General features: G+C 47.9%; 1 protein-coding gene across 1 annotated transcript in view; it reads right to left on the minus strand.

Moving 5' to 3' along the window:
• Positions 1-19,898: 19,898 nt before the first annotated feature.
• Positions 19,899-26,376, minus strand: part of DAAM2 (dishevelled associated activator of morphogenesis 2) — a gene marked incomplete at its 5' end in the record, with an annotated part of 61,423 nt that continues 54,945 nt past the window's right edge. Inside the window, 2 exons of the mRNA XM_010287474.1 lie at positions 19,899-20,114; positions 22,117-22,287. Of these exons, the coding sequence (XP_010285776.1) occupies positions 19,899-20,114; positions 22,117-22,287 (387 nt within the window). The remainder of the gene's footprint in view (positions 20,115-22,116; positions 22,288-26,376) is intronic.

The following is a 26,376-nucleotide window of genomic DNA, read 5'->3' on the forward strand; positions in this document are numbered from 1 at the left end:
AATGTACCAGTGGCCACTGTTGTGTAGCATTAAGTAACTTTGATAATTGTCTATGCTAGATAAGAAATTACTCAACACTCTTGTTAATACTGGTGGCTCCTTTTCAAATGTTAATTTAAATGCTCTAAATAGGGTGTTTTCAACTTTGGTTTACTTGTCTTCTAGGGCTTATGGCTAATGTGAAGTTGCATATGATTCAGGGTGCTCCCTCTCCATACGCACAGAGAGTTGAAGACAGCTCTAACAGTATCAGAGGCTACCAAAAAAGCATCTTAAACTTTACAAGTAGCTGCTTCTCATGGAGTAAGGTTGAATTACTGTGAGCATCAGTAAAGCATACACCACACAGTCACACACATCCTGCTCATTTAGACCTGTGCTTCCTTTAAGATGAGGAGGAAATAGGCTTTACTACAGCTCCGTTACAATCTCACACGCTAGCTACCACAAATGGCACTTTTCCCATTGCGGGTGAATTAATTTGATTCTTTATTCATTGTCATTGTGAGATAAGGCACATACAATGACACACATAGCAGCTACAGCTGAAAGGAGAAGGAGTCCGGAAAGCTTGGTGCCCAAACTCCATGAACATTTCAAATACCTACATTTGGTGTTTTAGCCCCGATTCCCTTGATATGGCTGAGCTGTCTGTAAGTTAATAGTAGGGGCACTCCTGTTCCTTCCCAGGAGCACACTGAGCATCAACAATCACCCCTGGGTCTGCAAATACAAGAGACCATGTTCATCTGTGGAGCTGCTGTGCCCGTAGCACAAAAGTTTCCTTAGCTTGGCATGGAAACAGATTGCCAGGAAAAGGAAGCACGTGTGTAGCCTGCTAAGTTAATGGATTTACACAAGCACTTACCCCATGCCCCCCATGCACAGCAGACCCTCCCCTCCCTGCCTTCACCCAGCCTCTAGATAGTTTTGAAAACTAAAAGGAAACTAGACTTATTCAGTAGTAATAAAATGATGCTTTGGGGTATATGATTCTTTGGCTTCTGAGAAGTTTGCTGTCATGCTGTAAAGCTTACACAAAGGATTCAAGACCATACAAGGGACTACAGAGCACACGCATGACTGCCACGCACATCTTACTACGTACGCACATCTCACTACTTTCTTGGGTCAAGAGTGGCTGGAAGCTCTGGGCAAACAGACTTTGGTGCCATTTTACGCTCATGTTACATTATCGAGTCTTGAAACTATGCACATTCATAGATAATGAACCAAGCATGAGTCAACAGAACATTTTGCAAGAGAAGTGAGCTGACAGCACTGTGTTTCAGTGGTGCTGGTTGGGCAATGGTGTAATATATGTTGATGAACTGACTACTGTTCGGAGGCTTGCTTTTTTTTGTCTGCTGCATTTTTAATAAATACTAGTTGTAACAGAGTATGTTTCTCATTACTTTGAATATCCTTTTTGTTCACTCAAAGGAACATTATGTTTTAATCCACAAGCTTCTATGAATAGTTAGCTCAGGACAAGCAACAAGACAGACTTTAGAAGTTGCAGTGATTAGTCAGCAATTAGCAAGGGATCAGTCACAATAACTTACTACTATAAGGAATCTATTCTTTCTTTTTTTTGTTGAGTGAAACTCATCTCTATCTGGCTGTTCTTAAATCGAGTAATCCTGTAGGGTTAGCATCATAATTTATCATCTCTCATCATTAGCCTAGCTTCCCTCACGTGCTGTGTATAACAGCAGTGCTTTGTTTTGCAGAGTAACCTAAGGAACTGGTGCCTCCAGACCTGTCCCTTTTAGTCTGAGTGACCGTATGCTGAAGCTGAGATCTGGGCCAAGTGCCTGTATAGGAGTCCATCCCTCCTGAATCATGAGTAAGTTTAAGGGAACTTGCCCTTCTGATCCATCTGAGCTGCCAGGAAAGCTCTCACCTCTTCTATATCGAGAGGGCCTGAGGAAGTTTTAGTCGATAGAGGTGTTTGCTAAGCAGCCACAGTGCAGCACAGGTGTTCTGCAAGAGGGCAGAGACAGTAGCTCCTGCCAGAGGGTTTCTCTCCAAGTACAGCCTCCAACTGCTGCCGATCCTGGGATGACACCACAAGGCTTCACAGCCTTTTTCTAGGAGCTGCTTTCTAATTTGCAACCAGGTTTTTTAAGATTTAACCAAAAGAAATGGCGTAAAGTGCTTGAGCCCACCACCTCCTTCTGAAGGGTGCCATCAATCCAGGGTGGTGCTGGATTAATGGTTGGACTTGGTGATCTTGAAGGTCCTTTCCAACCTAGTGATTCTGTGATCAGAGCACAAGTGGCACCACTAACGCCGTGCATGCCAAACACAACACTAATGCAAACACTGCAGATCGTGGCAGCCCTCACAACGCGTGCGCAGTACAGCTTTTGCCTGCTGGAAACTCTCACTCATCCCAGCTAACGTCCCATTCGTGTGTTACTGTCTGTTCACTGCTAATCCAGCCTGCGTCTTTTGTGGCGGCTCAGCCCGTCTTTCCTTCACAGCCACAGCCTGAGGCTAGTCACCCCACCCTCAGACTGCCCTGGAAAAAATTTGATGCTGCATATAAAGGAGAAGCCAGCAGAAGCTGGTCACCAAGTATTCTTAAAGAGATTAAATCTATGTCAGGGAGAGCAGTGCTTTCAGACAACGCCGGGGGAAGAAGACCAGGGCATAGAGGGAAGATGTGGCTTGAAATACCTTGGGAAGGGACCTCTTCTACTGAATGGGAACCACTCAAAACCAGACTCTAAAAGCAACAACAGCTGAGCACTAAAAAGGGGAATGAATTTTTAGCTATTCTAAGCCACTGGTGACCTGCAGTAATTCTCTAAGTCGCTGACGTTACTCAGCTTTACATGGGATTTGACTGAACAGAATCTGGCCCTTCGTCCCACCCCTTCCTTGGCCCTTCGCTAGTTTGCAGCTCCTCCTGGCTGCCTCAGCAGCAGCTATGCAGGCATGTAACAGCTTAAAAATGGCTGTAACATCGTGTGTGCTTTGGCCAAGACACAGGACTGCTAATTAGTTAAATGGAAACACAATTCACTTCCCTCCACTTACTAGAAGCCTTGCTCCAAGAGGAGCTTAGCATTTCAGGGAACCTAAAAGCAGCTGGAGGAGTTCTGGTTGCAGTGGGCTGACTGGGCTTTCATTTTTTTGAGACTTCAGGTTAAAGCCTCAACTTAGGTCTCACAACCAGTGGACCTGAGGGGTGCTGCAAAGCCACGACGATAGCAGGCAAACCCCTGACACATCTGGCACGCTCCCCGGGAAGGGACAGGGTGGAGCGGCTGAAGCCTTTTTCACAGGCTGGGCCTGAAGGCCTTTGGGTGAGCTCAGTGCACCCTGTCATAAAAGCAGATTCTGATTCTGGTCACACCAAGCTTAACCAGTGGTAGCTGAGCCACAAATCCAGCTATCTCTACCTTCCCCTGTCCCTCCACGCTGCCAGTGCCATGGTTAGAAAGCTTTCAGTTTAGCGTCTCTATCTTTGTACTTCGCTCTCCTTTGGGGAGCGACGGGTACCCAAAATAACAGTGGTGAAGTGCAGTGAGTGCACAGCAGGCATCGCTCAGTTTCATGTGCACAACCCAACTGCAATGGCACGGCCATGGCCATCACGCAACCTGCCTAGTGTCCGTGGCTCTCCAAGGTGCCATCCACAGAGCACTGGCTCCATGGAGCAAAGCTTCCCACTTCATTATTGCTTAAGGGTCCCTTTCAGAACCCCAAATTAGCAACAGTGTTACAAAGACAATTGCTTCATCAACAGCTCCATCAACAGAAAGGGCATAGAGCTTATCCTTAAATTCTGGAGAGCCCACTCAAACAAGAAACTCTCAGTGCTACTAAGCTGTTCCTGCAAGGACTTAGTCTTAAAAATAAATGCAACAGAAACACATATAGCCACAATACTTTCAGGGTGCACAGCTGAACGGACACAAGGCCAGCGAAAGAGGAGTTTCTAGTTGCCATGTCAAGGGCAGCTTCGCTGCAGTGTGACCGGAGTGACAGGAGGCAAGGGAGGAAGAGGAGGAGACAGCAGGAGGGTCAGGCAACTGTAAAGTTGTGTTAATATTATGCTTGGAAAATAACATATGCCATCTGATACACAGCTGCTCCATTAGTACTGCCCTAGGCCAGTTACCAGCTGGTGCACATTGTGGAAAAGCTCCATCAACATCAGCAGAGCCGCGTAGCGTTGCACCAGGCAAGGACCTGGCCGGTAGCATCTGCTCCAGCGGGCCTGGGAGAGAGGGGTTTCAGCTGCACAGCTCTGACCTACCTTCCAAGGCATTAATGAAACAGGAGTTCGTTAACGGGGTCATTTTGGCACTCAAGCCTGCCCATGTGCAGAGTTCCAGCGAGGCTGGAATTGCTGTGGTCTCGAGGCAGTGCGTGGGGCTGAATCCCCCATCCCACCCCACCCCATCCCACCGCCTCCCCAGCTACCACCCACAGTCTCCACGCTTTGGAGAGCTGCGTTTCCCCACCCTGGACCTGAATGGAAATGTTTTAGCTCTGTGTGGCTCATTTGGCTTCTGCAGATCAACTCCTGGGGCCATCCTCAGCCCGGATCCAAGAAATGAGCCGAGCTGAGGGAAGGGAATAATTTCTGCTGCCCCTGAAGCCTCATCTCTGCTATTGCAGCTGGCAGCTCGAAAGGCTCCGTCCTGCCAAGACTGAATCTTAATTGGGATCAGTGGAAAAGACAAACTGCTGCCAGGGCCGCCCTGATCCCCGGCTTATAGAGAACGCGGGCAGAGCTTGCCTGGCCCCACAGGAGAGGGCCTTCACCAGGGTTTACAAAAAATAAAATTCCCTCCAGACCTATGGTATCAGTGGCCTCAGCCTGCTGCTTCCAAGGAGAAGAGACAGCTTAGCCAGGTAGTTTGTGGAGGAGGAGCAGGCAGAACCACAGCACATGGAAAATCCTCCTGCCCTCGCAGCCTGCAGGGAAAGCAAGCCACGAGCAAGGCCGAGGGACAGCTGGCCATCCCCAGGCCCTGCAAAGAATCCAAATAGTACGACCAGCCCTGAACAAACACGCAAAACTGTCACAGTCTTGCCCGGAAACGCTCCCACCGAGGGCTGTAGGAAAAAGGACAAGATAAGCTTGTCTTATGAGAAAAAGACCAGAGCAAAACCTCTTCAAGCATCCTGTCTGCATGTGGCACCAGGATGCTACACGATGCTTTTTCCAAGCCACAGACACCGATTTCAAGCCCACTAGCTACAAAGCCAGAGCTCACTCATACCTCTGCAATTAGGCACAGTCTAGCCACCCCTTTGGCTTTGAGGAGGCACCCGAAAGCGCTACTGCCAACTCCTAACATGCCCAAGATGAGTGCTCCTGACCCGATTTCCTTGTAAGCGCAGTGTCCCGTCATCTCAGCCATTGCCTTGTCCCAGCGGCAGCAGAAACGTGCAGTGGGGGCTGAGCTACGCGAGTAGCCAGCAGGCTGGGTGATTTTGACACCATTTGTTTCACCTTGTGATTTAGGTGCATCTCCAAAGTCCCTACGTCAGAGGAAGGCCACCATGGTAAGGTCTTTTTCAGACTGGGAGCTTTAGGAAGAGCTCACCTTGCTGACTCGGGGCACCAGCAGCTTATACAACAGATGCCATGCAGGCATCTCAGAGCTGCTGGACCTGAGCAGCAAAAACGGGCTCTTGCTCTAGTAAAATGGCTTTAATGGGATTTTTCAGCCAGCAAACAGGCTTTGATGGACACACCCAGGACATTCAGCCATAAGCAACACAACTGCGTGCAGAAGGCTCTTGGCCAGCCAGACTGGGAGGGGTATTTAAACACAAGTTTCTTGCATTTATCTTTATAGCCTGCTATTTCCCTCCCAGCTCACTGAAGATGCCTCAGAGCACATCCCTCTGGGATGTCCCAGATGCAGCAAAGGCATGGCCAGTAACACTTAGCCCATCGCCGGTAAACCGTAGCTTTTGCAAACCTACGCCAGAGAACTCTAGCTGAACCCCAGCAGCTGGAGGGGTTTTCATTTCCACTTCTCCGAGGCTGGTATTTCAAGGTGTTTTTATTTCTTTTTAATCAATGCACATGGCCAGCTCCGGAGGGGGCTGAAGGAGGGGAGGGAGGCGGCGCAGCCACTGTATCTGTGCAAAGTAGTTCCACATGCAAGCGAAAACGGGGCTCGACTCGCTCGGTGCGTGTTTTGCAGTGCGGTTACGGGCCGTCATTCCACCTCCACAAAGCTGTTATTTATTTACTTAAAGACTTGCATTCCGTGGAAAAAGATGCCCCAAGATAGCACTGTGTTTCTAAAATTAAACCCAGCTGGCTGGAGCGGGGAGCGAGCGAGCGAGAGCTCCTGTGCTCCCACCAGCAGCGGGAACGCGGCTGCCCGTGTCCCGGACTCGCCCGCACTCCCCGAGCTGCAGGAGAGCCTGGCAAAATGCCTCCTGTGTCCTCAGCCAAAAGGGAGGCAGCTCTCCAGGAAGCCAGGCTCAGACCAAGCACCCTACCCAAAACCAGGGGTGCCACCGCTTCCTGTGACGCAGGATGAGGGTTTAATAACAGTGTTTAATAATGCTTCCTTCCCCAGCAGCCCTGGGAAAGCCCTTGCCCTGCCACAGGAGAGTGGGCATCCCACCAGGCATCTGACACAGGTTTGAGTGTGGCCAGGACAAGTCCTTTAACACTGTCTGCGGGGCTCATTCCTGAACCTCATCTCCTGTCTAAGCTAGACAAGATTTTCTTCCAGTTCGCATGTCACTGGTAGCTTCCTCCTTACAGCAAAGCTCATTTAGCCCTTGCTGTTGTGACCTAAGTTAGGAAACCTGTTTTCACAAAAACCCCTTATAGAAGGGAAGGAGAAAACCCAAGTGTTTCTCCGACCTCACATGGCACCAGCAAGAATTCCAACCCCCCAGACATGCTCTTGGCACCTGCTCCCCTGCCCAAAGCACGTGCACAGGGGCTGCCTCTACCTCAGCTCAGCTCGGCCATGAGTGCATCAGCTCATCGGAGCAGCTGGCACCGCAGCTGCTGTTCAGGGGTGTTACACTGGCCTGGATTTAGCCTCATCCCTCAGACAGAACGTCTCCACACACACATGGCTGAAGCTCTCCAAAGGACCGACTGGGCACCGCTGGAGCCCCCTGTGCCCGTCGGGGCTGGGAGCGCCTTGGAGATACTTGGGAAACAAAAGTGCCGGGAATGGCAGAGGTGGCTCCGCAAGGGCCGTGGTGGGGATGGTCAGGTTCAGTCCCAAACCTCACTGCTCTGCACCAGAAGGCTTGTGCCGGGGTAGGACAAGGAAAGATGGTAAAGAAATGTAAACCAGGCCCAGAACTAGCAGTGGAAGAAATGGGGACGGCTGATGGGGACAGGTGAGCAACAGGGAAAACGGTGAAAATGCTGCTGCGGCCGGGGGTGCCTGCTCCTGCTCCTGGCCCCATGCGCATGTACCAGCTCCCCCGTGGCCTGAGGACCATGTCCTGTCCTGAGCACAGGCAGGAGCTGCTGTTCCCCCAGCTACGAGCAAAGACACAGTCCTTGGCATCCCATGGAGCTTGTTGCAAGGCAGGAAGAAGAGAATAGTCCCACCATTACAGGCCTGGACTGTGACCCAGGAAGACCTGACCACAGGGATGTGGGCCAGACCAACATGTCATGCTTGGTAAGTCACTCAAATTATTGTTTGCAGATGGAGATACTAACCCGGCCCTCGCGTTGCTCTGTGTGCTCAGCAGTGAGCGCTGGGAGACAGATTTGCAAGCCTGACGTGCACCCGGAGAAGGTAATGTTTGCCACCAGACTGACGAAGTTGCTTTTAGCGATGTGGCTTTTGTCCCTCAGTTTCTCCCAGCTGTTAGATGAAAATTTTACTTCCCTGCCTCCTGAGGGAAAACCTCCACCTGCGTTGGTGACACCCCAGATCCTGTTCCAACAGCTGCGAGAGGTGCAGATGTTGAGGAGTGGCAAAGCTCATTGCAGAGCTGAGGGAAAGCGTGGGCAGGAGCAAGAAGGGAAGAGAGCTGGCCACCACTCCTGCAAGAATCTGTCAGGAAAGAGTCTGCCCCTCATCAGAGCTCAACTATTTCTGTGATCATGTCCATTTGCCCATAATTATACTGGTTCTGCTCTGCGCAGCACTGTCAGGTCTACTGATCCCTGTCCAAACTCCTGCTGCCTTCCTGTTTGGATTTAGGGTGCCAGCATGGGTTAAAAATTAGAGAGTAAGATGGCCTCAATATCTGATTTATCCCCTTCCTCCTCCCATCCCACTTTGGGATGTGCTGGTCAGCATCCCCCTGGGAGAAGATTAATCAGGAACAGAGAGAGAACTGGCAGCAGCCTGACAAGGACAAGATCGCGGCTATGGGACAAGCTACAATTTGGAGTCTCTTTCTTTGACCCTGGTGCAAGTCCAAGACATGCTTGCTGATGCATCCCAGCACTGACACCCCAGGAGCTGGCACACGATCAGCATCCCCAAGGCCGCAGCTAGCTCTGGTCCCACTGTCGTATTGCCTCAGTGCTGGAGCCACTTCGGCGGCAAAAGGCTGCCCGTCCTCGCTGCCTCCAGAGGCAGCTTCAGCCCTCCAGCTGCGGAAAGGGCCTCCTCTCTGCTTAGGGAGAAGCTTTTGTTTCAGGGACCAGAGCAAGGGAAGATGTTACCACCATTCTGAAAGGGCAACACTACATGATTAACATTCACTCCCTGGATGAACAACAGCTACACCACCAGATCACACGAGGAGAACGACGGGAAGGTTTGAAGTGCCATCTGACCCACCTGCCAACTCCCGCCCTGTTGCAGCAGCACCTGTGTGCAAAGCCAGGCTGAGGGCAGAGCAAGAGGATTCATACCAGGGACGATCCTCTGCAAGGGCTTCACCTGGAGCCTGATGTGCCCAGGCTCCAGCAGCTGTTACTGTCATGGAGAAAGGGCAGCAGATCCTCCCAAGGTAGGCAAGCAAAGGGTCACAGCAGCAGAAAGGACAGATGAGACCACAAGAGGGAGGTGAACAGGGCTCAGATGTTGAAGCAAACCAGCAGCAGAAGCAAGGGGTAGCTTACAGCAGAACAGGGCATGGCTCTGAAGAGTTATTTTCCTGTTTGGGAGCACAAAAAGAAGGAAAACCTTGGAGTGGACAACCCTGGGGTAAACCTGCCTTTGCGGCTTAACCAGCTCCTTCTACAAAGCAAGAGCAGGTCCAGACTTGCCTGGGGACACAAATGTAGTCTGTGTTACCTGAGAAAATCCTGTTATAACACCTTACTGTGAGACCAAGGGTGGGCAAACACCAGGCTGATTCCTACTTCTCTCCCTGGAAGCACCTCGTGACTCTGCAGGGGCCAAGATGACAGTTCCCATCACACCCAAAGGCCATTGCACACAAAGAGCAGCCAACAAGGCTCGGCCTGCATCAGGCCTGCTCACAGTCACAGGAACATGCAGAAGCAACGAGATGCTTGAGAGCTCCATTTCTATTGCCATAACCAAATGAAAAACCACTTAAGCTTTAAGTAGATGGACATTCATTTTCCTCCTGTTTGCTTCCTTGTGTGGGTGATGGAGCTCACAAAAGCTTTTGATCTTTTTTTCCTTCCTCAGCCACTGTCCACAGACCACCTTCTGATACCTTTACAGACCACTGGCTTTCCAGGAACCACAAATTGCAAAACACTGGCAGAGTATGATGATCGGGGCATGAGCTGTGGGTTCACCACAGGCAAGTACTCAGGTAGTCTCTCCTGCGGCGTCCAAGCCAATTCTTACAATACTGGTGCTATTTTAGAGGATGAAAAAGCATAAGCTTTGCCCCTGCAGACCCATTACAGAATCACAGAATCATTAAGGTTGAAAAAGACCTTTAAGATCAACCATCAACCCAACACCACCATGCCCACCAAACCACATCCTGAAGTGCCACATCTACACGTTTTTTGAATACTTGGTAAGGCAGATCCGATACTTAGGAACAGACAAGTAGCAAGTATCCCTATTTCCCAGGTCCCTCAGGCACAGGAGCCTATTATCTCAAGAAATCTGACAATCATGGTTCCCCCCCCAATCTTTTAAGACCTCCGCAAGGAACACAGAGAGAAGGGAGCCTTCCTCTCTGCAGGGACAGGCAGCAACATCATATAGTCCACAACGCACTCGCCTCCCTCTCTGCCCCACGGGGAGGTGTGTCCAGGGCTAATGTGCGCCCTGCTCCCCAGGTCCCTGCAGCATGACGACTTCTGCTTGCCCTGGTTAGCAGCTGCCTCAGTAGTTGGTGGAACTGCTCTGAATAGCAGTGTCCGCTGTATCTCCGTGAAGGGAGAGGACTGCAAACATCTTGCTATAACGCGACAGGCCGAACCACTATTGGTCACAGACATTTCAGCCAGACAAAAGCCTTTTTCCACATCTCACAGTGTGCAATAAATTCTTAAGTCCTTTTCTGCATTCCCCCTCTCCCCTCCCCCATTTTCTGGTTGTTATTTTTTTAGCTCATGTAATTAGAGACATGTTCTCCTTTCATAAGCCCTGCAAGGAATTGGCTCAACACTACAGTTCTCCACATCTAAAACAAGGTGGGCAAAGGAGACTTCCTGGGTTCCCACATTAAATTAATCACAGCATTTCAGACCCCTCTGGACCCCCCGGGTTCAATGCTGTCATGGTAGGAAAGATGCAGCAGCTGTCCCAAGGCAAGCCTCCAGCTCACCACAAACCCTCCAACTCAAAGATTGTCCAAGACCATGAAGAAATGTTGAGTTGGAGTGAGAGAGGCAGCAGCACAATTAATTGCTCATTTAAATGCCACCATTTAAAAAGAAAGGGGGGAAAAAAAAAAAAAAAAAGAAGGGAGTCTACAGATACCAGTAGCTACCTGACATGGTATTTCTAGGAAGAGACTGGTATGTGGGGCATAGAAATAAGGGCATATACCAGCAAATGATTCATATTTACCCAAGCATCTTCTAAGCTCTCTCCCTGCAGAGACGTACGGCAGCCCTGGTCAAGCAAGCTGGCACCAGCTCACCTGAAGGAGGGGCTGCAGAGGCTGAGATCAGACCTTAAGGGACCTCCGTTCCCCTGGGCAGGCCAGTTGCTAGGGGATGTCCAGCACCCCTTTCCTTGCCCCGAGTGACCACATGCAGTGGGCAACCCCAGGAAGCTTCCCATCCCTCAGCTGGTTTCCTTAGCCCATGCACTGGAAGCCGCCTGCAGCTCCCACACCCACCTGCAGCCCAGAGATCCCGGTCTCACTCCTAGCCAGCATCCAGCCCAGCAGCAGAGGTAGCAAATGAGCTGGAACTCCTCAATACATTCATGACATTTTTCATGCTTTGATCATGGCTGGAAAGGTTTTTGTTAGCCAGATGACTCCTCCTCATTAATTAAGCATAGGAAGGAAGAGGGGAGCTCAGCTTTGGAAGAGGGCAAATACTTGTCCCTAGAAAGCAAAAGTTAACCCTTTGGAAGAATCCTAGTTGCATTTCCTTTCAAAGACACTTTTTAACAAACAACAACAAAAAAAAAAGCAGCAGAAACATATCTTGCCAGGAAACAAAAAGATTAAAACCAGGTACCCCAACTGACATCCCAAGTTATTTGTCCTCTGCTTCATTCCCTTTCCAAGGCACATACGAGCAAGGCATTTTGCTTTCTTAATGCATCTTTACATCACTATCTTATATGAAAATTCAGTCGGCCGGGCTGGTGCTCGTATAGAACAGCAGACCTCCAAAAATGGATTAAAAGCAACATTTTAGCAGAGTTACATGGCTCCACAAACAGCATCACCCTCATCTTCCCTAAGCAACCTGTGCCAAGACTGGAGGGAGAGGGTTAGGGAGGGGACTGGAGGAAAAAAAAAAAAGGAAAAAAGGACACTACCTCCTGATGAGAGTTTGACCAAAGTAGAGATAAACAGCAACTATGTCTCAGAGAAAACAGCAAGAAGCCCATTAGCTACAGAAACATGAAACAAACAAACAAGATCTATCACAACAACATTGAAAACCAAAGTTTTAGGCTGTGGGAAAAAAGAGAGAAAAAAGTCTTTAATTATTTTGTTTTCTAGCAGTAGAAATCTGTTCCCAAAGGGCCAAGCAGATTTCTCCCAGAAAGTTCCGTGTCTGCTATGGCAGAGATAAAAGTCATCTTTGTTTAAACAGAAGCCAAAGGTTAAAGAAAGGGAAAACCAATGAATAATAGATCCTTAGCCCTTCCCAGTAAGGGCGAAGAGCTACCCTTACCCTCCTCCTCACTCCCAGTCATTCAGGGCAGCTAAATCCCAACACTAGTTTTGCTCAGAAAAAGCCACAAGGCACTTACCTTGCTTCTGTGCGGTGATGACAAGGACAGGGAGGTCCATGACCACAGGGAAGATGCCAGACAGGAAGACGGAAGGAGGCTTCCGTGCTGGACCCATCCTTCAGGGCAGAACACCAGCCCCTCGCTGCATGCTCCAACCCCAGTCAAAATATTAAAGAAAGAAAAGAATTCAGGCAGGACTCCTCTCTGGTTGTTCAAAGCAGACAGAATTCAAATGTTTCTGGGTTTTGCCTCTATCAAGAGGAAAAGCAATGACTTGGCCTCCTCTACTAAAACGCAGCTGCTAGAGAAGACAGGGAGGTTCCCTGCATTTTCATCCTGCCTCTGCCACTCATGTGCTGCACGGACTTCAGAAACATCCCTATGCCTCTGCCCTTGCATCTGTAAAGCAAGAACCTCATAGCCAAACTTTTAGTCAACCAAATAAATCAAAACAGAGAAACTGAGAGCCCTTTTAAAAAATATAAACCAAGAACCAAGCACTCAGACTCCCATCTGCTGCCTGCTGGTCCTCAGCCTATGCAAGCAATTATCACCCGATTGCTTTTGCTCGTTGCCACAGCCCTTCCCACCTGAGAGCCAGAAGCAAGCTGGGGCTTGCTTTGGGATCCCTGGGAACCCGGGTACTGCAGGAACCTGCTGCACAGCCAGCAGGGCCCCCACTCGAAGCTAGGCATGAGCCTCTCAGGAGCTCACAGTTAAAACATTGCCCTTTGATGGGCCGAAGATAAACATGAAAAGTTGTGGCTTAAGGATGAACTTTGTCAGCAGGCTATTTCTGTTAACAGAGACAGGGAGATCCATGTGTAAATGAAACAGCTGCACACACTGCATCGAAGATGAGAACAAGGTTCTGCCCCTGAGCTCCAAGGAATTCCCCGGCATACCCCTTAATTCACCCACAAACTAGTCCTAGCCCTTACATGCCTCCTGCTTGCCCTGCTGTTCTGTGTCTAACTTCTCTCCTGTCTCCCCTCCCACAACCCTGAACGCTTCAGCCCTGATGTTGGCTTCCCGGGCTTCTTTTCAGCTGGCCCTATTTAACTCCTTCCTTGGGAGCTATCTTCTCCTGCCCCTCCTCCTCTGAGTCACACTCTTGCTGTCAGGATGTAGCTCAGTTAAGTAAGGGAGCTTACAGCCAGCGCAGCAGCCCTGCACTCCCTTCCTCTCTAGGACTAGTTATGTCCAGACATGGATTATAAACTCTTAGATAGCAAGAATTTTTTTTTTTTTTTTTTTAAGTGAACTCCTGTGTTCCCTGTATTGCTCTGAAAGACCAATGAGAGAGTGCTTTACTTACGGTCTTTATGAGAGGACCCTCAGATATGCTAACCTGGTGGCTCCATGATTACCTCTTCACCATTGCAAGGTGTGGTGAGGATATGCTTCTGTTCCACCGTGTTGCTTGTTCCCCCAGACCAACTCGTGAAGTTTCTCACCAGCTCTGCACTGACTTTGTCACCTAAAGAGCTGCATGCTCTCAACCAAAGAGAAAAACCGAGAGCCTAGCAAAAAAGCGCACTCAGACTCCAACTCACCTTTCCAGCAAAAGACTTTCCAGCAAAACGTACAGAAAATGCAACTACAAAGAAATTTACTGAGGCACAGTGGGGGCAATATATCTTTAATTTTTTTGTTGTCGCTTTTTTTTTTTTTTAGTATTACAGTATATTCTTACAAAAAGATACAGATAAAAAGGACACTACAGGATTTGTACATTTAATTCACTTATAGTCTTAAACTGACTAAGAAATGAGGATACGCCAAGGCATTACAGCAGCACACAACCTCCCACTTCAGTAAGCCATGCTGTACCTTCTAGCTTGGCGGGCAGGGACATCTCCCAAAGCGACCTGCAGTTTCAAGCTGAGCAGGCTTGCAGGGAAGGAGAATGGCTGGAGATGGGGATGGTTTGGAGGGGAGATGTTGAGCACAGAGCGGCTCAGGTACCTGACACCCCCTTACAATTCTCCTAAAAATGGCAAAGGTTTTTAAAGAGCTTGTTTAAGGGCAAGTGTGAAGAGGGGGGAAATGGCTTGTCATGGAGGCTTTTCTAGATCACTTGGGTGAGAATTCCTAGGTGGTGGACTGTTGAAAGGACCAAGTCCTTTATGAGCTCTGTGGAACATCTTGTAAACAGCCAAAACTGCCTAAAGGGGAGTTTTGATGCAGATGCTGCTTTGAATTACGGCTGGTTTAAGCCGATAGCAACTTGCACTGGTCACACTAGATCTGTTCTACATTATCACCAGTAACAGAATACTGGTTTGGAAGATCTATTAAGCATCCAGACTCTCCTGTGAAATGAGCTGCCAAAACACCATGTTAGACTAATGGCATCCTTCTCAGCAGGCACAGTGAGCAAAATCTGGCCAACTTCAGGGGTTCTGGTCATCAAAACTACTACTTAGAGTAGTAAATAGCTTTTATATATATATACACACACATATATAGATTCTATATTTTCAGTTGGCCAAACTGTGTTACCCAGGTTGGCCTCTTCAACCTTTGATACCAGAAACTAAGGTGGCCAGTGGAGGCTACCTGTTTGGGTGGTAGGCAACCAGAAATCTCCTGTCAATTATAGAAGCCAAGGAGCCATGGCCAGACACCTGGTGATTGCTAGAGACTCCACGAGCAGAAAACCAACCAGTAGAAAGATTTTGTTTACCCTGAATAATCTGAGGAGGTGGGATGGAGGAGGAGAGAGGGGAATTAGACAAAATCCTTCTTCCTTGGCCTTGAAGATAGAAAGGGATGTTAGCTCTGAGGAAGGAGAACTGCCCCAGTCTGTCCCACCAGCATGTTAACTATGGTGAGAAGCTACAAGGCATGAATGACTTTTGCCCATCTGCCCAAGCTTCTCTGGCATTATGGCCAGAATTTGTATGGAAGGGTGAAGTTTGAGTGAGCAACTGTGCAGCTTAACTCTTCTCAATCTTCCCACCATGATTCATGATGAGAAACAAACAAGTTTTATAGAAAGTGTTCTAAAATAACCAACCTGCATCAGTTTACCACATGCTTTAAAACACATGCTTTCCCAGGACCAGAGTGATTATGACAAAAGCAAAAGGAAAGTTTTTTCTTCCCTCCCTCCCCACACCAAGACTGCTCACATATATCCCCTTGCCTAGCTCAGCTTGCTGCACAAAAGCCAAGCCAGCTCTCTAGCTGGTGTAATGCCCTGGTACGGTCTCAATAGTCTTTGCTGTAATGAAGTGTATACATACAAACATAGCAAACTAAAATAAGGCAAAATAAATAGAGGTGTCAGATTTACAGGTTCCCCTTAGAGATTCCTAAAGCCTTTTTTTTTTTAATCATTTAACCCCCAAACAAACAAACAAAAAAAACCCAACACAACCAACCCAGAAACGAAACTGCATATATCATGTACATCATCAACTGTACAACTGATCTCCTTTCCCCTCACAGAAACTCCTGACACAAACTTCTCCCATGCAACCCAGCTCAGTGTGAGCTTTCCTTAAAGAAGAGGAAAGATTCAGCCAGTGGGGCTGACCATTACAGAAACACCTGCCCCACAGTGTCCCACCAGGGCCCCTCGCGATTCCTTTCCCTTCCTCAGACATCGTGAACACATTACAGAAATGCTTCTAAAGGACTCCCAGGTCGTCTCCCTAGTGGGGAGTCTCTCACCCCTGAACACTAGACCTACTTCTGCTTTTGCAGGGAACCGGTGCCCGGACAATAGCTGTGCTGCAGGGCATGAAAGGGCCTTGCTGCTTTGAAGTCACTTTACCTTGTAGCATTTCCAGAGACTTATGACCGACTGAGAAGAGTGACCCAGACCAAAGGGAGTAGGAGGGAGTTCTTCAGTCTTTTCTGGGGTCATCCTAACACAACCTGCTTAAGAACAACATAGAGACACAGAGGTGAGTGAGCACTAGACCTCTAGGGACAAGGTCTGGATAGTTAGACAGTACCTCCTCTTCTAGGTGTGAAGAACTTCATCATAAAGTTAGCAATGACTACATTTCTGCAGGAAGCAGAACAAGCTCTTGATAATATCCTTCTTTCTCACATCTCTTCCTCCTCCACTTATTTCCAGAGATAGAGTGATTTCACTTAAAATGCTGGTGCTAGGCACAGGTGCAAGGACAACAGCAGACCCGAGCTCTTCTCCAGCTCTCAGTGCGATAAAGAGGTTATGCCTCAATGTTATAGCTCACAACTGCTTGCTATACCTGCTTGGGCTCTGCTAGCACTAGAGAACAAGGAATAAAATTTTCCTTTCTCCTTCAGCGCTCAGCAACTCTACCACAGCTGCTGGTGAAGAACAGAGCGTAGATGCACTCACAATACCCAAGAGATGACAAACAAGGACAAACTTGGCTTCAGCAAGAATCTGACGCCAGGCCCTAGAACACAGCCAACTTTTTTCCTTATCTTCCGTGTGGCCAGCCTCATCTCATACAGTAGACCTATTAATGGGCCTCTCTGCTTGTCACCACTTCCATGAAATCACTGCTTGCCTCAGTGTGTAACTGAGCTTTTCCAAAACCCTCTTTATGAACATTCACCATGGAGTCAAGAGCCGGGGGAGCAGTCCAGCATGCTGCACAAAGCCTTCAGCCACCATCACAGATTCAAAACAAGAGTGTGGGGCACTGGAACGTTGAGAAAGTTGAGCTGCAGTGAATCAGGGGCAGGACTCTAAGCTTTCTGTCCACCCCAGTAAGTATCCCACAGCTGATTTACTGGAGTTGCACAATCTCTCATTATTTGTGTATGAATCAAGGAGGTGGGAAAACGACAGCAGCTTTCTTTGACTCAGTCAGTGTGCCTGGAGCGCCCCGTATCATCATACAGGATCTCTTTAGATCGGGGTTGAACTGTGTACACAAATGGACAGAGGGCTTATCACTCGCTCTACTTTTGCTACATTTGTGGCCTTGGCAAAGTGACTTCAGTTTCAAAAAGCACAGCACAAACCTGGTTTGACAAATACCAGGGCAGGGGGGGAATGCTGTATTTATATTCAAGGGGTTTGCCCTGAGGTGTTTCTTCTTTCACAGCACTGCCATGCTGACAGCCTGCCTTATCAAACAAGTACCTGGGGAGGGAACAAGCAGCCGTAAACTGTACAGAGCCATGAGTCACATCATCTTGCACCAGGGCTGACCTTGGCAGTACACCTGAATTTCTGGGTAAGTCCTAAACCCAGGGAGAACAAAGAAGGGCGGGGGGAAACCTACAATGTTCTAATGCCTAAAAGCATCATCTTTGGAATTCAGGGATTATCCAAATCTAAATTCAACTGTATACCAATTTGGCACATATTACCACCTCTCACACGGCTTACATGGCACAGGTTATATGGCATGCTTTAAAACAAGACAAACAAAAAGGGCTGGGATATAGCATGTCTACTTCAGAGAGCAGCAAGGAGCTTGTTAATATAATTTACAAGAGACATTTCTAAAAATCCATTTTGTAATTTAAAATAAAAATGTTTAAAAAAGTGAGAGTTTTTCTTAAACTTTCAAAAACCTTTATGAAATACAGTCTTTGTTCTACAAGGTGCTTGTGTCCACTGCAATAGGCATTGCTGTTAATAGCTAATCCCAGAAGGGGAGTGGGATAGTAAGGGAGGAGAATGCACCCAGCTCTTGTAAGATACCAGCTCTTTACGATGAGTATTATACAGAGGCGCGGCAGTCTGGAATGTCGTAAATAGGGAAATACTGGGGTGGGAAACTCAAAATTCAGTAAACAATGAAACATTAGAGTTTAACAATTCTGACTTTTTTGCTTCTTTCCATAGTTTACATAATTATTTTACTCTCGAAGTGTTCAGAAAACCACCACCATTTGCTTTTCCAATATTGGTAGTGTGTAATACTGATCAGGCAGCGTGCATGGCAGAGGAAGTTCTGTTCTGCAGACTCGTTGCAGAGCCTGAGGTTAAGTGACATTCAGAGAAAAATCAAACCAAACGATTAAAGTGACAAATAGAGCTTTTCACTTCCCTGGGATTCCTTGATGTTTTGTGCTGTTGACTATTGGTGCATAGTTTGTAGATGGTGGGTCTCTTCTCAAATGTTCTCTCTTTTCTTCTTGTCTAGGAGGAAGAATCTATCACCATTTCTTTTCCTTTTTTCCTTCTCCAGGGAAGATAATAAAAAAGGAAGACACAATTAAAAAAAATTAAAAAATCCCATGACAGCCCACACAATTCAATCCGTTTCCTAGAGCCATGAAGACACACAGAATTCAGCCCTCTTTCTTGGGGTTCTTTGCTTTTTCGCTGTGTACTTCATACATGCATCTTAAATACAAATTTATTTTTTTCTTATGAATTAACTCATCTCCAAAGCCTGCTTGGCTTACACAATTCTGTGTCCTCCTGGAAAAATTCTGTTTTCAGTGTGGGACCCTCTGTTGGTTCATCCCAAGCGATCCCTTCAAAATGAAAAAGGCTCTCCTTCAACACCATTCATATCTTACTGAGTTACATGATTCTCCTAGGTAGGAGTGGGGTGTGTGAAGTGAAGGTCAGCCTGTTAGACAGAAAGACCAGTTCATGCCAACAGCAATCACAGCTAGGATGAAGCGGAAAAGAAATCTAATTTCTTGCAACCAGTGATCCCGTTTGCTTTTTGCTACTTGTGGATGATACTAAGGACATCCCGATTTCCATTGGGCTGTACTAAGAAATCTTGCACAAACAGGTAAGAAATGTTCTGCTGTTTCCCTCCCACTCTCCAGCAGTGACAACAGGTTCCACAGTCATCTACTCATAATCCCAACCTGGCAGTGGCTTAGTTTTCTAAAGAAAAGCCAGAGCTTCTTTCCTAGAAGATGCATTTCATAGCTTCGAGGCTCAACTGTCAACAAATTCCAGAAAATTGCTTCTAGAAAAGCAGAATCCAAAAGACTTCTGCAAAAAGTATTTTATGTTGACCCTGATTCTTGAATTTCAATTTGTTCCAGAACCTGATGCTTCTGACTGAGCATCACTTGCTTTGGACAGTGTAGGCCACACAAAAATACTACACAGAACATGAGATCAGAAGCATTTTTCAGGTGCTAATCAATGGCTTATAAAATCCAATTCTGGAAGGGAATTGGAAACCTTGAGAACCACATCCTGACAAGTGCCTGAAGGCCAGTCTAGATCTTGCAGGAGTGACAGGTGTTTACAGAGCTGCTCTGAAATTAGTCTTGCTTATTATCAGCAAGATGGAGATCGTGACTAGCGTTCACTTTGGCACACAGAAAATTATCTTTCTCCAGCTGCGAGGCAGTCTGCAAGGCCCAAGTACTTTCTGTCATCACCATGAGGCCTTTGATGACACAATAAAACTCCCAGAAGCAAATCTGTCAGCTCTGCATGACCCAGTCACAGGCCCTGCTGGCTCCACAGAGGCACTTTTATAATGGTTCAAATTAGGAACACAGAAGAGAGATGAGAGGAAAGCTGATCATGGAAAGGTAACGTCTCTAGCCACAGACCAAAGAAATTCTTTGGGGCAGCTGTCAGCCAGGCGCCATCGCACACATTCATCTTCCTTGTTTTGCACTTTTTCATCACCTTCTTTTGGTTGATTAGTTTTCTTCCTCTTGTAATTAATAATTTAGCTTTGTCACCACCCGCTCCCGGCTTGTCTCTAAGCCTTGGTTCCCCGAACGCTTGCGGTTACGCTTGAGCTTGGATAAGTCTTTGTCAAAGACTTCACCCGACCTTAACGCTGACACCAGGTCATCAAACTCCCCACTCTCTTCAGAGATGCTTCCAGCTTTTGCTTTCTTTTGTCGCCTCTCTTTTTCCCTCTGCTCTTTTAGCTGTGGAAAAAGACACAGAGCTTTAGGATTAGCTAACTGAGGTCCCAGATCACTAGTTACACTGCCAAGACGCAGCTGAGATGCATCAATACAGTTTAGGGGAAGGAAAAAAAAAAAAAAAAAAGAGATCAGGAGCTTCTCCACAAGGCCAAGAGCAACAGGTGACCATGCTGGGCTTCCCTTCTTCTGCACAGGCAAGCAGAGAGCAGGAGAGATGAGGAATGAGTAGCAGCATGTGTTTGCCTCACAAAGCACTACCACCCTGGAGCAAAGAGGACACATGGGATCTGCCTATGCTGCTGCTGTTCTGCACTGATTTTACAGTAGGATGGTGCCAGCAAAGCAGCTGTGCCAGCAAAGCAGCTGTGCCAAATGACTGTCTACAAGTGATGCTGACACAGGTAATTGCCCAGCTTCTGGGACCAGGCTTGCAGTGACCTTAGTGTGGCAGCACCTACTATGCCGACAGTACCTAATCTAGTGAGTTTAAAGTTAGTTAACAGGTGTCTGTACAAACCACAGTCACTACTATAGCCACAAACAGTTTTGTGCTTGGGGCATATCTAGCTAAATTGACAGGCAGAAAGGCTGCAGTCCTGCAGAAGGATGAAAAGAAGGAAGGAAAAACCCCAGAAAGCCACAAGCTAAACATACTGGAGAATGAAAATTGTGTGAAAGATCAAAACATCAACAGACAGTCTTTCCAGCAAACAGCTCGTGTGGATGGAGGCAGTGTGTTTGCAGTGCTGGGAAGAGGAAGGCACATTGCCTCAACTCTGGAAAGAGAAACTGGTTATAAACACAAAGAGCAATGAAACAAAACTGCTGATTTTACAAATCATTGGATAGGTCCACCTGTCAATGTGATGCCCTCGGTCTCCCTAAGGTAGCTCCAGGGACCTCGGTTATAACCCCTCTACTACTCAGCTCCAAGATCAGTGGAAATGGCAAGGGATGGATGCGGCTGTCAGGAAGCAAGTTGCTTGCTCTGCATGCTAGCCCCACGTTGCAGGAAGACTCTTTCCATAAGCAAACTGCAACCTCTCTCGCGGTGTATTAGGCCTATGAAAGCCTCCTAGTGCTTTAAGAGCAAGCTCCTGCACTTTCCAGGCTGGCTGAGAGGAAACATGAGCCTCAGTTCTGGCATTTTATCCCTGTGTCCAACAGTAAGGCTGCTGGCATCCTGGCGTTTTACCTCTCTCCTCTTCTGAAAGGCACAAAATGGTGCTTTTGGCACAGCAAACATTTAAATCAGCAATTCCCCACAGCAAGGCCTGGGGCCATGGCGGCAGCTGGGTTAAAGTAGCGGCAGGGGGGAAGGAAGCAGGGGACTGCTGAGTTGTTCTCAGGCCTCAGGAAGGGCTGAGGTTAGAGGGGGAGGTTGGTTCACACGAACCCCTGGGGACACACACATCTGTCTCCCAGCAGCAAAATCAATGATGCACAAAAGCTCTCTCGCCACGTCCAGGTCAGATGCGGCCCCAGTAATCAAGGCGTTAAGGCTGGCCAGAGAGAAATACTGTCAGTGCAGGCTGCAGCAGGTGCCAGGGCATTTGCTGTGTCACTGTATGCTGTCAGGCGACAGGCACGCAACAGATGATGATGGAGTCTGAGTGAAAGCTGACTAGCTGGCAGGACCAAGGGAGATCTGGGTCCCAGAGCTTTTGCACAGAGCCTGCAGCCTGAAAGCAGGATAGTCTGGTGCTGGGCAGGGGCAGCACCATCCTGCAAAGTGCTGGGGAGAACAGACAGGGCTAGATTTGGTACCTGAATCCAAAAGAGGGTAATTTAGGAGCCAAACAGTATGCCTTTGAGAGCTGACAGGACAGCCAGCAGGTAAAATGTCAACATTTATGAAGAGAATGATGCCGAAGAGAGGTGGCAGGGAGAAGGATGTGAAACAGTGACAGGACATGAGCACTGGAATTGGTTCTCTCAACCTTTCTCTCTTGAGACATGAAAAGGCAATGGAAGGAACACCTTCCTGTGCCCAGGTCCTCACCATGGCCTCCATGCGTGCCCTGCGCTCCTCTTCTTCCTTTTTCTTCCTCATATTCTCCAGATCTTGCTTGGCCTCTGCAAATGACTGTAAGAAAGTGTCGAAGATGCCAAAAAATTCATCTGGCTGCATCTTGCCCTCACTCTCTCCAAAATGCTTCAGTGCTTTGGCATACTGTCAAGGGGGTAGAAAACACAAGAGCAATAATTAGGCAGGCAGTTTGGTGAAGACAGTGAGGAGAGCTTATGAGCAACCACACATGCAATTCAATACCCTCTGAGCATTCATGTGGCAAGAGCAGAAACTACTGCCCGGCAACAGAAGTGCCTCTCCTTAAGGCAGGTGCCTCTGTCCCAGAAGAATCTGCTCTCCTGGATATCCTTTGGGCAACACAGAGCAACGGTGCTGGAGAGGACTAGCTGTCCACTTACAGAAAAAAAAACATGTTTGGTGCCTGAGGTTGATGGAGTAATTTCAGAGGACAACTGTCTGGCCAATTCTTAGCTGCAGCTGTGGGACAGCAGGGGCTCAGAAGACAGTGAGCTATCTGGGGAAACAAATAGTTTTAGTCCATCTAACTACCAAACAAGTAGTTTTAGCCCATCCTTTCCCCCTTCCCCTCAAATCTACTTGTAAAAATCACTGGAGGTAGAGGCTTTTTTGCAATAATGTTACAGTCTGTCCTCTCAGGAGCCTTTTGCCATGTCATCCATCACTCCGGAGTCCTCCGAATCAGGGTGTTGCCTGGGAGAGACACAGCTATGGACAGACATGGCCTGAGAGAGGGGCAAGGAAAGCAGCCAGGGCTCCCGGGCAGACTTAAAAGAGAATGAATACATTACAAGTGGCTTTTACTTTAAAAGGCAAATGTTGAGGCTGCAGGACACATGTGGAGGCAGCCAACTGGCAGGACTTCAGTCACAGGGCAGTCCTGATCAGGATATGGTAAATTCACAGCAACTCCTGGCTCTTGGATATCAGTCCTGCAATAGTTATACACTTTATACACTCTTCTTTGCTCTCTCACGCTCACAAACGTGCCTCTGTACTTGCCAAAATGCACACAAATGCATGCACACATAGTCTGTCAACAGCATGTACGCATGTGTCCACTAAGTCCTACGCATGTGTCCACTAAGTCCTATATAAGTGTACGCATCCAAAAGCTGTATCATTGTCCAACTACCTTCACTCACAAACCTCTGTATCGCAACAGGCAGCACCAGCGACACATGTCTGACGGCACTAGTGCCCTGATGCACAGCTCCTCTAGCATTCCCTGCTTGCACTTTAACATACCACCACTGAGCAGAAAAGCATCCTTACAGACATCAATGTTTACCAAACCCAGACTCTCCCAGGCTGAGAGACTGCCTTCAAACCCTCTTGTGCATGTATTCAGCTCATATGAACACAGCCCAGCTTCCCTCTCCTTAGGTGGGTGCTCTTGCAGAATGGAAAAGACACTAAGAACAGTTCAGGCTTTGATCCCAAGGACAAAATGAGTTTGGAAGCAGGTCTTATAAACCCCTCTGGCCCTGCACCAGGTAAAGCATAAACAATGTCTCCCAGTCAACTGCAAGGGGAAGAAATCTCCAAGGAAAGCAGCTTACTTCTGGCACAGCCTGAGAGATTCAGCATCTCCCCTCCTCTACTTTCCCTGCCAGGCCCACAAAGCAGCTTGAAGCAATAGCTTCTTTTTTCTTCAAAAAGGCTGTGTTCTCAGCCAGAAACAAAGAAAGAGACCCAAAGTATCGGGGTGGGGGGGGGAAGTATTGGAAGAAATGCAAGTTGCTTTGAGCTACCAAACATGGCAGTAGTTGAAGGAAGCACTACAGCATAAAGTCATGGAGTATGGAAACAGCAACAGATTACTTCTCTGTTTTAACTCCTTTTCTCCGAAACCTCTGACGACACATACACACACATACGCACAGCTACTCCCTCTCCCCACCCCTCTCTGTAATGTATGCATAGTCTGCTTGAATATTAGGAAAGTGCAGCAGTCTCAGTAATCCCCACTGAGCAGCACCAGCTCTTCAGCAGAGAGGATATAGGCTGTCAATACCACAGAGGGATTGCTCCAGCATGCCAATCAGCCAGGGGAGCGTGAGTACCAGAGAAAGACTTCAGCACAGGCATTGCCACTGCTGCTTGAACTCATAAAGCACCTAAAGCTCATTGCTTACAGGAGATATGCTACCCGGAATCTTCTCCCACTTAACTTGTGGTTAATGCCTATGAAATTGAAACTAAGGCACAAATTAAGAGCAGTGACTAGAGCTGCCAGCTAGAAGGAAGGCTTGTCCACCTCCTGTGAACCCTGAAGTCCAGGGGCAGTCCACAGGAGATGGCTGTTGTACCTACTGATGCACCACCTCCACCCAGTGTTCCTCCTGAGCACAGCAAAGGTAAGTGAGGGGGTATACAAGAAGCGAGCTGATTTGAGCCCATGAATGCCCGTTTTAGGGAGGCTGGGGGTTGAAAAGGAGGGGGTCCTTGCTTGGGGCTTTTGGATCCTACATACAGAGAAGTGTCCGTTAAAGGGTGGTGGTGTCTGCAAATGTTCTGCACATGGCCTGTCATCCAAACACCAGCACCAACTAGTTTTTGTCACGCTGGTAGAGGGGTTTTTGCCACTGCCTCCCCACTGCCACTCAGAGAAAGAACAGTGTTGCTGTGCTGTGCAGCAGCCTGGAGCCTTCCAGAGACGCTCGTGAGTATAAGGTGTTGTGGTCTCTAAGCAGCAGCGAAGAAGGCAATCCTGAAAATAGCCTGTCTTCAGTATCCTGTAATACATCTCAGCAGGTCACAATCACTTAATGTAAAGCAGTGAAAGATGAAAAGCAAAAATCTGTGAGCTAGATGTACCGAAAATAACTACAAAAAAGAAATCTGCAGTTCACTGAAGTAAATATTTTCCTTCTTTCTCTACCCCCTCGGGAAAAAAGCTGACTGAGCAGAGGAAGGCAAGTCAGGAGATTCAGCCTCCACTGCCAACTCTGCCCATGATGTGGCTTGGGAACTCATGCTCCCTCTCTGAGCCTTCGTTTCTCCATTTGTTACAGAACAGAAAGTGTTGCCCCACTAATCTGATACAGGAAAAGGCAAAAAAAATCAGTTGTTCGCATCTGTAGGGCACTACCTCAATTCAATGCACTATTGTAAAGACAGCCACGCTGTCTTTTCACTGTTTAAACTGCAACAGACCCCTCTGTTTTTATTACTACTATTTCCCTGTAGCTCTGGTTCTGTGACCACATGTGCTTTTTCAAAGCACCAGTGCCGGAATGAGGGACAGCGAGCTGCTGGAAGCAGCTTCCCCAACCCTGGTACAAAGCTCAGGGTCCTACCTGCCCACAGTGGCTAAAACCACGCTGCCTGCCTGGCTCAGGGCATGAGAGGCAGCATGACGCAGATCAAGGTGCTCTGGACCCCAGCCCTCTCTTCTGCTCTCTGCTGCAGGATTTGTATCACCCTGTACAAATCACTCAAGTGCTCCATGGGCAGATTCCCTGCCAAACCAGTACTCGCTCTCATGCAATCTGCAGCTAAGTCCTTGTGCACACAAGATGCTTCCCAGAATTTTGTGACATGCTGTAACATCGCGGAACAAGGGCTGAAACTTACTTGTTCCTGAAGTCATTTGGGGACAGATGACATGGGCAAAAGTAAGATGGAAAACTGTTTCAGCAGGTTTTCCACTGTAATACAGGATGGTATCTCTTTTTTCATTAAAAAATTCATTTCCACACCATAAGGGCCCCCGAGCTCCATGATATAACAGGTCCACGAGCGCAGTGCCAGCTCTGCTTCCTCTGCCAAACTTTCCACTGAATTCATCCTCTTGCCAAAGCAAATCGTTTAGACAGTTGTTTATTTTAAAAAGCCATTTTAGCAAGGAGAGGGAGAGCAGGACAGCAGCACACACGCTCTCTGCTGTGCTTGCCAGCGAAATGCTAAACAGTGGCAGAAGAGCTCTGGAAACGGCAGGAATGGGGCTCTATGAGGAGGAGGAAAAACAGCCATGATAAAAATTTCCTGCTGTCTGTGCTGTCTGCTATTGCAGGAGGAGCCAATACACAAATGAATTACACCATGTAGCCATGCAACATGAACTGTCTTCCCCAGAGAAGTAATCTTGAGTTTGCTGTTATGAAGACTCCAATCCTGTACCGAGGATGTTCAAGTAAATGCCTCTTCTCTTACTGGGACAGATTCAGATCAGTTAACAGAAAGAACCCAGCTGATTTGAGGTAGGGC

This window comes from Phaethon lepturus, unplaced genomic scaffold (genome assembly GCF_000687285.1).
Source record: "Phaethon lepturus isolate BGI_N335 unplaced genomic scaffold, ASM68728v1 scaffold39915, whole genome shotgun sequence".
NCBI classification, from domain to species: domain Eukaryota; kingdom Metazoa; phylum Chordata; class Aves; order Phaethontiformes; family Phaethontidae; genus Phaethon; species Phaethon lepturus.